The sequence below is a fragment of the Carlito syrichta genome, unplaced genomic scaffold (assembly GCF_000164805.1).
Source record: "Carlito syrichta isolate Samal-C Ts95f unplaced genomic scaffold, Tarsius_syrichta-2.0.1 Scaffold313769, whole genome shotgun sequence".
Classification (NCBI taxonomy): domain Eukaryota; kingdom Metazoa; phylum Chordata; class Mammalia; order Primates; family Tarsiidae; genus Carlito; species Carlito syrichta.
In genome coordinates, this window is record NW_007257865.1 from 165,125 (window position 1) to 177,235 (window position 12,111).

General features: G+C 35.9%; 1 protein-coding gene across 1 annotated transcript in view; it reads right to left on the bottom strand.

Moving 5' to 3' along the window:
• KRIT1 (KRIT1, ankyrin repeat containing) overlaps window positions 1-11,572 on the bottom strand; it is a 42,242-nt gene extending 30,670 nt beyond the window's left edge. The window contains exons 1-8 of the mRNA XM_008070582.2: window positions 11,485-11,572; window positions 8,157-8,260; window positions 6,866-7,025; window positions 3,084-3,176; window positions 1,833-1,962; window positions 958-1,201; window positions 692-807; window positions 324-467 (exon numbers count right to left, since the gene is read on the bottom strand). Coding sequence (XP_008068773.1) covers window positions 324-467; window positions 692-807; window positions 958-1,201; window positions 1,833-1,962; window positions 3,084-3,176; window positions 6,866-7,025; window positions 8,157-8,258 — 989 coding nt within the window. The 5' untranslated portion in view covers window positions 8,259-8,260; window positions 11,485-11,572. The remainder of the gene's footprint in view (window positions 1-323; window positions 468-691; window positions 808-957; window positions 1,202-1,832; window positions 1,963-3,083; window positions 3,177-6,865; window positions 7,026-8,156; window positions 8,261-11,484) is intronic.
• Between the last annotated feature and the right edge of the window lie 539 nt (window positions 11,573-12,111).

Genomic DNA, 12,111 nt, shown 5'->3' on the forward strand with positions numbered 1-12,111 from the left:
CAAAAAAAAAAAAAAAAGAAAGAAAGAAAGAAAACAACTGCTAGGGTAAATGAGGGACCCTGTGCTCTGCAAGGGCATTTACTAGTCAATTAGTCTACTGCATGATCTGACAATGCCTAAGAACATCGACAGTATTTTTTCTACTGGGCAGACCTTGCAATGAGTAGGAGCATATATACAATAATCAGAGATCAAAACAGAAAGCTCATAAGGAAAACATGGTAAAGAAAAAGTGTCCAGAATGAGAACAGTTTTGCAAAGAATCACTAACATTTATAATGAAGTATTCTTCCTGAAAAGAAAAAAATAAGTATTCCATTTACCAGCATGCATAATGAATGGGTGCCCAGTGGTCACTATCTAATTGGTTGACTGAAAATCTTTCATTGAGAAGTCGGCTTAGTAATTCAGAATCTCCTTCACAGGCACTTCGGTGGAGAGGAAAATCATCTACCCACTGTCGTTCCCTAAGCATTAAAAAGAAATTTAAAAAAATAAACAGGACTGCTAATATTCAAATTTTTCCAAACAAACATGACACATCAATGAAAAGTATGTATAACTGAGCAGCTGAAAACTAAATAGTGAATACACATTGCATACTAATTGCATATATAATTTTAAACAATGCTTTAACATTAGAAAATACGTTTTTTTAAAAAAGCAATGTGAAGTAAGACGAAAACAATACTTGTCTTCTGTGACACTGCTCATGCTTCTCTGCCATTTTTCCTGCTTGGGAATTTGGATTTTTGAATAGTCTGGAGCTCCTAGACCAAAGTATGGATTTATTACCACTTTATCTACCTAGAAAGGGAAAACAAAACAACAAAACCTCTTAGGAGCTTTGTCATCTTAATGTCCACAATTAGTAATAGATGTATACATTTCAAGAAAAAAATTATATTTGAGATAAAATATCTTTTAAACCAGAGCCAAAACTCATTCAACTCTTACCCGGTTTGTATATTGCAGATCTGATCCAAACAAAGGGTTGTAAATACAGGTATCTGCTTTCTCTAGGGCTAACATTTTACTCTTTATTTCTAGGGCACTATAGCCCATATGTAGTGAGTTTTCTGTCTGACCTGATTCAGTAGCATATGCAGGGTTTATGACATTAGTTTTTATCCGCTCGAGAGGAGAAGGTCGGAATAAGGCTGGAATAAAGTGAGATTGTGCATGACGTTCATCTAACCACCTGGCAAATTAGAAAAAGAAGGTAATAGAAGTACCTGCTCAAAGGTGAAGATGAAAAAAGCAGACTACTATCCAACTCTGAAATGTGATACTTTCTAACATTACCATCAGACTTTATCATTTTAATTAGCATTCGTTAAGCTGCCATTTAATCTTATTTTCTAAATTTTTATTTATATTGCAGACTGATTTGTAAAATGCTTTATTTTAATGATTTTTAAAATTGATGCATAATAGATATACAGTGTCACAGTACATATGATAATTTAACGCATTCATATAACATAAAAATCAAGTCGATGTGCAAGTGCTTCATTTATTATTAATAAAAGTTTTGTTATTTGTTTGAAACAGCAAACAATTTTTACAATGTACATGCCATTATAGTAATAAAAACTCCTTTAAAAAAATTTTAAGTACTTTTAAAATTTAAACAACTGAGATGCAGGTGACATTTAGCCCTACTGTTGCAGAAAGACAAAGGTATAAGAAATTAAATGACTTGTTCATTGATAAGAGTAACTCGATATTTTCATTATTTTCTTGCAAAAGTGTCTGTATCTACGAGAACTAATTTCTACTATGAACATATATTTTCTTAATTAAAAAATATTTTTAATGGCATTTCTTACTTATCCAAGGCTATTAACATCCTTGCTGTAAGTGTAGCAAAGTGAGTACTGGACTCACTACAGACTCGCATAATATCCTGTAAGCAGTAAAAAACTGGGCATCCTGGAGTATATGTGTATTTAGTATTATCTGAAAAAGAAAAATGAAGAATTATGTTGCCATATAAAAGGGTTACACCTGCATGTTTTTCATTTAAACATATACCATATGTTAAGAAAAAATTAAAACTTGGTAAGTAAATATGTAAATTGCTCAAGATTTGGAATTAGAAGGTCCAGGTTCAAGTGATGGCTAGATGTGTGAATCCTGGAGGACTGCAGAAATTGTTTCCTCTTTCTCTTCTGCAACATTGTTGTAAAACCTATTAATAAGATTTCTAACACCATTTAAGATATTGGACTTTTTAACCTAAGTATGCCTGGGAATATATATCTTGAACACTAGAACTGGCTAATAAAAATACGTGTAAGTACTGAGTAGCAGTAGGCTGATGCGATGCCATGGTGCATCTTTAATATAGTATATCATTAATATTATTACCTTTTTACATGAGACCAGTACTCTACAGCATCCAAAGTCATTAAACATTCAATGCCTTATTGAATTCTTCCAGCACTATAAACCAAGTAGGAACAGGTAAAAATACTGCCCTATCTTACAAATAAAAAGCTAGAGATTAAAGAGGAAATCTGTCCAAGTCACAAAATTAGAGAACTGCAAGGTCTGCACTGAAACTCAGTATTTTTTAATTATTCCAGGATGTCAAAGGCTCCAATTAAAATTTCACATTAAATCTACATTCTTTAAATATTACCGATACTACTGGCAGAGTATTTGAGAACTATTATTGACACTTTCTTGTCCCAAATACAAGATAGGTTCTGATCATAATCTGTTAATTTTCCAGAATACTTAAATAACAATTTTCACTCATCTATGACATATCCTTTGAAAAATCCTTACCATAACCTGAGCACTTTTAATTTCAATTATGACTTCCCTCCTCACTTCTTCATACTACTTTCAAAAACTGAAACTAAAACATTACTATTCAACCAAGAAGCCTGTATATTACTTTGAAATCAAAATACCTTTAAGTAACACAAGTCCCTTCTTTTATTAATTTTAAAGCATGTATTTTACAACAATATTATAATAGTAACTATGAATACAAAATCCTAAGTTCCTCAATAGAATTTCACTTAGCATCAAAAGTACATAAAAATGTATAAGATAAATTTAGACTTCACCTTTGACAACTGATGGAACAATAAATAATGCTGCTTCTCTCCCCATCTTCTCTCCATCCAGAGGAAATGTTTTCATTAGTACCACTCGTTTTCCTAATCATTTTTTTAAAAGTCAGCAAAGATAAAAATAATAGACTTTTAAATCTTATAAATTACCTTGAGAATTAGAAAACATGCTTTAAAAGGCAACATTAAGAGGAACTAAGATATATAAGCAGTCAATTTTATTATATGCACTAATAAAACTGATAATTCTGATAATAGTACAAAATCACTCTGTGGACAATCAACCTGTAAATTCAGGGTTCTGGTCTTATCTCACTAAAAGAGAAGATTCCTATGCATAGCAAGGAAAACTGTCCTGCTAAGAATTGAGAAAGCAGCTAAACAGCAAGGCACCCTTCAGGGTCAACAAATATACTTCCTCCCTTAACTGTGCTATGGATGGTAAGGATTTTATTACATTCTAAATATATTTACTATTTTCTGGTATATATAAGTCTCAAAGTCTTAATGCTTAGTGGATCTTCATTTAACATTCAGCCTCCATTCTCAATTTCAGTTTTATTGAAATCTGACTGGGCTACAAAACTATTGTTCTGAATTCTTACCACCATTTTTAAACCTGTTTTTTTCTGAATTGGCAATGGGGGGCTAAAAATAATAACCTACAAGTTTTATATTCTAAAACTCCTCCTCCTCTAGATACCTTTGCCATTCAATTTCCTCATCCCAAGAAACAGAAACTTGTTCTTGGCCCATGCAGGAATTCCTAGCTGGCTGGTGGGATGCCTTCTGTGGACAGGCAGATAATATAACATTTCAAATAGCTTCATTTATTCACAAAATATCATAATGAATATTTGTGATTAAGGTCTATTATATTATAGCCCCAAACAATTATTTTACAAAATGAACACTGTACAAACTGCGTGTTGGATTAGATTAGATAGAGGTATAGAATAGCATTCTAATAAACTTCAGAAGCACTATTTCTTTTGCCTGGCTTGAGGTCGTCTCCACTTAATCTTTCCTGCCTTGATGTTTTTCCAAATCCAGTTCTGATCCATTCTTTTTTTAAAGTTTTTTTTTTTTTTTTTAAGTTGGACTTTCACTCTGTCACCCAGGCTGGAGTGCAGCGTCCCGATCACAGTTCACTGCATCCATGACCTACTTCCTGGGTTCAGTGATCCTTCTGCCTCAGCCTCCAAAGCAGCTGAGACTACAGGCATGTGCCACCATACCAGCTAATTTTTAAATTTTTTTTTTTTTTTAAGAGACAAGGTCTCGCTATGTTGTCCAGGCTAGTATAGAATCCTAGGCTCAAGCAATTCTCCCACTCTGGCCTTCTAAAGTGCTGGGATTATAGGCATCAGTCATTGCACCTGGCCTAATCCATTCTGTCATTGCCTACTTTGCAAATCATATATGTAACTATGAGATCTGTTATGAAGGGAGAAGGGGAAAGCACTGACAAGTTGGGAGATGAGGATTCTAGTGCTAATTCCTATGGCAATATGCTCAGCAGGTGACAACCTATATCTGCATTTCCATTTGACAGATGTGAAAATGACCACATGCCAACTCACAGGACCAATTTAAGAACTTCATGAATACAAGGGTACCTGCATAATGAACATTTGTATACCTAACCCTGAATTGTCCCCCACATCTTTAAAATATAAATAAATAAATAGATAAATAAATAATTTCATGAATAAGTATGCCAGTGCTTTGTAAACTACATTTAGCACTGTTCAAAATGCAAAGCATAACTACTGCTACTATAGTCATTTGTGATCATGTGATGTTTATGTAAGATATCATATAACTATGACAATATTTCATAGATTTAGAAAAACAACTAAATAGGATATTCAGAATGTGGTATGGCTCATTAATTTATTAAGGAAAATGTCTCTATTTTAATTTCTCTTATTAAAAGCTACCTGAAGGATACCTGATCTCAAATCAGGCAAAGTGGGGGCCAAATGGAGGCCCAAACTTTACCTGTACGATGCCACTTGTATACCTAATCCTGAATTGTACCTCACATCTTTAATTTTAAAAAAAAAGAAAAAAGAAAAAGAAAATTACATAATTATACACACAAAAAAAATAATAAATGCTGCCTAAATATGTATTAACACATTTTATGTCTAAGTATAAGGCAAAATTGTGCTAGAAATGTTTCAGAGTCCCTGTCCACTCATAACTCCTTCTAAGGGAAACTACCCAGCCCTCTGGACCAGGGAACATTCTTGTTAACAGTGACACTTCTTCCATATCCCTTCTGGGTGAATGGACCTAGTGGGAGATGCTTGGTTAATTCGTAGCAAATTATGACCTGTGTATCTTTGCTTAAATATGTGATTTAGGCTCATCAGATTTCTGCCTCAAGGATGTGATGCCAAACAGATCCTGATAGCTGTAACAATTTGGCAACAGTAGAACAAGTTTGGATGAAAATTTATCAGAGAAGCTCAAGACTGAGGTAGAAATGATTGACAAATTTATGACACCCAAAGAGTCTTTTACATGCCTTGATCACTCAAAAGAATAGCACCACTCCCCTCCTTGTGAGACTCAGAATATAGTAATTGTATGCAGCAACTTTTTTTCTTTTTTGAGTCAAGGTCTCGCTCTGTCACCCAGGGTGGAGTGCAGTAGCATGATCACGGCTCACTGCAGCCTCTACCTCCTGGGTTCAGGTGAACATAAACTTATATTCCTTATATTCCCAAGTTACAATACAGTCCCAAACCACAAAAGCCCTTCAAATCCTATTAGAAAATTAATCTACCAGGGAGCTAAAATATATGAAAGGCTACCTCCAAAAGTTATGAAACACAGGCGTATAGTTCTGTTATATATCTCTAGAAAACAAATATTCAAAAGAATTAATAAATCAAACCACAGAATTTGGCTATATCTCTGCAAAAAAAACCAGTTACTTTACTCAAACAGATGAATCAGACAAAAACACTATAAAAGATGTACAAACAGAAAAAAAAAACAACCCACTGAATAAGTTTTGAAAACCAAAAAAGTAGACACAGAGGTATTCTTGACCTCACTAACAACTGTTTTCAACTGCTGTTTGACTGAATTAGCTTTACCTTTTAAATTACTGTGCCTGAATCATGGATATAATTTTGTTTCTGTAACTTTAGCTGCTATCTACTTGCATGGCCTAAGAGAACCAATCATTAATTTTTAATCACTATCAATGGCTATATATTATGTAATATTTTAAATGGGGCCTCACTCAGTTTTAAAGGGCTTTCTTCCTTTGACAAAAATGGAAAGAAAATTTCTGCTACCTGGTAATTTATAGGACTTTCCCTAATCTATGAATATTAAGTTTAACTTAGTTATGGAGAGATGTTTATAGTTTCCTCTGTCCTGAAGTAGAGAAATAAAAATAGTAGTTCAAAGATACTTATTTAGGGAATTAAACTTCTAGCAAAAGTAATTTGTACTTGTTTTGGTTTTCAAACAACCCATTCATTTCCTTTTTCTACTGAACAAATCATTAACACTGTGACTTCTTTAAATATTTTCAAGTTTAAAAAAATTATAGTCAAGTTACATAAAAAAGGGGTTTGACTATACCTTAAAAACCTTCTGAATCTTTTGTAAAAATTTTAAATGTAAAGAAACATAAAAATAAACTGATTTAATATAGTAAAAAAAAAAACAAAAAACTTTCTCCACAAGTATTTAAAGCAATCTGTGTTAAAGAAAAGGAAAGAACGGAAAGAAAGAAGAAAGTTTCCTACCTCTGATACCTTGGTTTGCAGGAGAAATTGGTTTGGTGGTTTCTACTACGTAATCTAATATGCCTTGTGTTATTTCACTGTTGCCTTGAAGTTTAGTTTCCAACAAAACTTTCTTTCTCTTTTTTTTCTGTCCTTCAATGGGAACTTCATGCAACAAAATCTTAAATGAAAAAAGTACCATTGAGAGTAAGTTTAAAATAAAATTTACTTGCCCTAGAATACTACAATAAATAGCTGTCTTTCTCAATTCTAGCTGCATATCAGAAAACCTTTTAAAGCTTAAATCAATGGCAATGCCCAGCCCCATCTCACATCCACTAAAGTAGAATGTCTGGAACCTGGGGTCCTGGTCCTTACAGTTTTAGAAGTTCCCTGCGTGATTCTACAGTGCAGCCAGAATTGAGAAACAGTTCAGAGCACTGCTGAAGCAGCAGGCTCTTGAGAGCCTCGACAATTCCCCTTTAACAGGTTTCAGATAACCTTAAAAAAGCAGTTTAAGCAAAATGCTAGATAAGTTAGTCAGATTAGACTAGAAGTATTTAATACAGTAAGTCCCCTACATACGAACGTTCAAGTTACATACTTTGACATGCACACCTGAATTTTTAATATATTATTTCTCTCCACCAGGTGTCAGTATGGCCTGTTAAATTCATATAGTACTATATAGCCAACAGTGTTAGTTGGGTACCTAGGCTAACTTTGTTGGACTTACAACAAATGGACTTATGAACATGCTCTTGGAACTGAACTCGTTCATATGTTAGAGACTTCCTGTACTGCTTGAAATCTGTTACAGAGAAAAGGTAACAATTCATTAACAATATATTTACCTCAATTATATGTTTACTAGTATATATAATCTGAGATTACAGATAAGTAAATTAACTGCCTGAATCTTAATTTAAGGTAAAAGCATATTTTTTAATGAACTGTTAAAAGTTATTTGAAAAAATAATCAAGAATAATGTTTCAACTGAAACTTTGAGTTGGTTTTTATAGTGTTTTGTTTTCCAATTTTTGAGAGTCATTCCATGAACTATTCTAAATTCAAAACCTATAAATTGTAAGGAAAACTCAAACAAGTAACTTTTAACATCTAATAACCTAAATATGTCAATGAATAGCAAATGGTCAAAAGGCAAGTAGCAGAAAAAAGACATGATGGGCAAAGTTCTAGAATAATTAGCTTGTCAATAAGAATTTACAAGATATAGTAAGACTTTATAAGTAAATGATAATACACTATGACATTCAATGATAGAAATAAGATGTTATTAAATTTTCTCACTTCATATGACTTAGCTCGGTATTCCCGAGAATTGAGACTGGCAGCATTCTTTGGACGAATAACAGCAACATATGCATCTTCTATGTTTTCTGGATTTCCCATTGCTTTGTAAAACAAACAAAAAAAATCCTTAAAAAATTAAAAGACATAACTGATGACAAGATTAAAAAATATAATGTTGCACCCTAACTAGGCAACTTTCAATTCTACATAATCACTTGAAAAACAATTTTAAAAACAAAATTTTCTCTATATTGGAATATATATAGTGCCTAAAAGACAATCCTGTGATGACTTGATTATACCTTCACAATTGAACTATCCAAAACCTTAGCTTATAATTTAAGATTTCTCTGTCATCCTTTTTACTATTGAAGGTAATTTTTTTTCACTTTTTTGTAGTCCTTTTTCTGTTAAAGGTGAAATTTTTAAAAACAGGGATACATATTGTCATAGGCATTAACTGCACAATAAGAATCTGCCTTTGGGACCTAAAAAAAGTGATATGATTATAAAACATCTTGTAAGGTAAATAATGACTTGAAATAGTGACTCAGAATAATACATTCATATTTTTCCATAAATTACACAAGTGAATGTTGTAACAGTTGGAAATTAGAACTGGAAACAGGTAGCTGTTTTATGTCCTCTGACATTCATCCAGAAACTTTAGCAAGGAGAACTTTGATACTAACCATTGGAATGAGCTAAAGTAGTTTATAATTTTCTTTAGAGTTGTCTACAAAGCCAAAACCATTTGTCAGTTGATAAGAGTTTTCTGATGATTATTGATGAATCTTCCCCATTTCCCTTATCAATTTCCTAGATAATCTCATTTTTTCTTCCAAATACATTCACTGTATGTGTAACTATACATATACTTTTCCCCCAAAATTTTAAATATCCACTGGGCAATTTCCAACAGGTAACTGAATTCCAACCACACTTTGGTTGTTTAATAGTTATCTTCATTAAGTGCTAACACTAATTTTTTTTTATGGCTAGACTAAAATGTACCTTTTTGTATTAAATATTTCTTATCTATCTTTTTTGTTTAAAAAAAGCCCACCTCATTTATTTGCCAGCAAGTTTGTAAAAGAACATCAGAGTTTCTTTCCTGACCATGTTGAGATTATTTAAATAATAATAAACCATTATTTAAATGATCTGTTCATATTTAATTAGTTCCTTACTGCTGCAACTTTCTTTTTTTTTTGAGTTGGAGTCTCACTCTGTCGCCCAGACTGGAGTAGAGTGGCCGCTTCCGGTCACCGCAGCCTCATTTGCTGGGCTCCGGCGATCCTTCTGCCTCAGCCTTCTGAGTAGCCGGAATTACAGGCATGCGCTACCACGCCCGCCTGATTTTTTGATTTATTGTAGAGATGAGGTCTCACTGCACAGGCGGGTCTTGAATCCGCGGGCTCAGGCAATTCACTCACCTCCGCCTCCCAAAGGCGCGGGATTACAGGCTGAGCCACCAAGCCCGGCTTGCTGCAACTTTCAAGAGAGATCATTTTCAGGAAAGGGTTTTGAATGTTATTTGAGATAGAGTAATTTATTCTGTTTTCTCAATCGCAATTGAAAATGTCACTTTGGAACCTGTGATTGAATCACTTCCCTAAATAATAATTTAAAATTGCCTCCTGCCTGTTAAATTACCTTAAAAAGAAATTCTTTTAAAATGAAATAACTTTTGGTATTTTACATAAACTTTGGCATACGATTAAAACAACCATTAAAATTGCTGTACAATAATTTTATTTTAAATAAAATAATTTAAATAGTGATTTTAAATTCTAAACATTTTCATTGACTTAGGTTAAAAAACTAAGCTAGCTATTTTACTAGAGAACTATAGTAAAACCATTAGGATGAAGACATTTTGTTAAAAGTTGAGATCACACCACTCATTCTGTACCTCATGGAATTTTTTTCAGTTCAACTTTTTTCAAAAGATTATTCTTAAAACCCACTTCATGCAACAGACCTTCCTACATCATGTGAAAAGGATGAGGCCCTTCCCTTCTCAGAATTTCTATTTAGCAATTTCTTTTCACCTCAGATTAACAATGACCTCATAATAAAACTTTACAAATTATGAGATGTACCAATGACTCCTTGAAGAATGCAAGCCCCCAAAAGAAAGACTTTGTATTGTGAATGCATTGTATGATATGCGAGGCACAATCACAGAACCCATTTTCTAATGAGCACCTAAAAGAGAAATCAAGTGATTCTTAGTCTTTTTAAAAGACAATGTAAAGCAAATCAATGCCTATCTTGGTCAACTCATATTAAGAAAACATCTACTAGCAAAGTACTTTGTTAATATTTGTCACATCTCTAGAATATTTAGTACTACAGAGAACTCTCTCCTTTTGGAAGAGAAATATAACGTGATTTTTAAAAAATAAGCATAAAGGATATAGTATTTTGTTTTTAAATCAGTCAATTGATTTTCAAGTAATATTTAAACTTCACTATTTGAAACCTATATGCTTACAGGGGTGTGAAAGAAAGGCTTAAGTCAGGAAAATAACAAAAGCTACTAACACAAGAAGGTAAAACTGCTAAGGCAGAAATATACAAATGGATAGGAAAAGAGTAACTTAAGCTAGAAATAATAGAGAAAGGTATAGCTAGAATTTGCAATGTTATGTTTGGGCTGTGTTTTAGACAAGGGCCCCAGAGCGTAAGTACAGGAAGTATGTGGCGTTTTGTTCTGTGGCTCACTCCATTCTGGAAGATGCTTAGGCACAAATGATAATATGCAAAGGAGGCCTTCTAAGTGCAGTGGTGGAAGTGGTTCTCGACTGGAGGTGGCACCTACCAAGGACTGCTGGCACTTCTGGCTGTCGCGGTGCCCAGGGGAGGGGAGGTGTGCAACTGCTGTCTGGTGCCACGGAACAGGTTTGGGGCTAGTATGTGGTTAGTATGCTGGACCAGTGTTTGCGAGCAGAAACTGAAAAGACACATGAGCTCTCCAAAAGAGCAGGACAGGAATGAGGGAGGCTGAGTCAGGCCAGACAGATGAAAGACTTCTGGTGGAGTTAAAAACACCATGCAGAAAAAAGCAAAGAAAGCCGAAGACCTGAAGAGGTGCAGCAAAGGCGCAGGGGGGACAAGCGCATTAGAGTGACAAGCCGTGAGCCGCTTTCCCAATGACAAAATACTCTGCCTGAGAGGTTTTCTCCGCCACCACCCATCAACGGCCACCACCGGGAGAAGCGCGAGCCTCTGCCCAGAGCTTCCACCCAAGAAGTGCCTTCGGCTTCTCCGCAGCTACTTGCGAAAGACAAACTCCGAGCCTGGAGCAACTGTCTCCCACCTCGCTCTCCTTCGCTGGATCAGGGTCTTGCTCCTCCTGCTTCCCCGAAGGAACCCGAGAGGTCTCGGCCGCGCGGGCTCACGCGAGCGCCTCTCGGACCGCTACATGCAACTCGCGGGGTGGAACGGTCGCCTGGCGGCGGGCGGGGATCGTCACCGCTCTCGCATTCCTCCTTCCCTTCTTCCAGGCAAGCGGCCCGGCCCAACTTCCTGTGACAGAAAAGCCCTCGGTCGCTACCAGAAAGCCGTCCGGAGGGTTACGGCGCGCTCCTCACCCGGCACCGCCAGAGCCGGAGAACCTCTTGCCCACAGCTCCTTATTGTCCTTCCCTCTCCTCGCGCCTCAGCACTGTCCACCTCCCGCTCTCTCCCGAAACTACGGGTCCCAGGTCTTCAAATGCCCTGGCTTTCCGCCCCGCCGCTACCGCGCGAGGAAATCGCTTCCGGGTTCACGGCCTCGCAGCCCCGCGCTTGGCGGCGGAAGAGCTTCCGGGTCGGCAGCCGAGCAGCTGCTGTTCTTGCTGCTTGTTGCTGGACCTGCAGGCTCTCTGGGACTGGTGGCCGGTAGTTCTGCGACGCGGGTGGCGGCGGCGGGGGCGCCAGCGACTGAGCCGGAGCAGAAGGCGGGG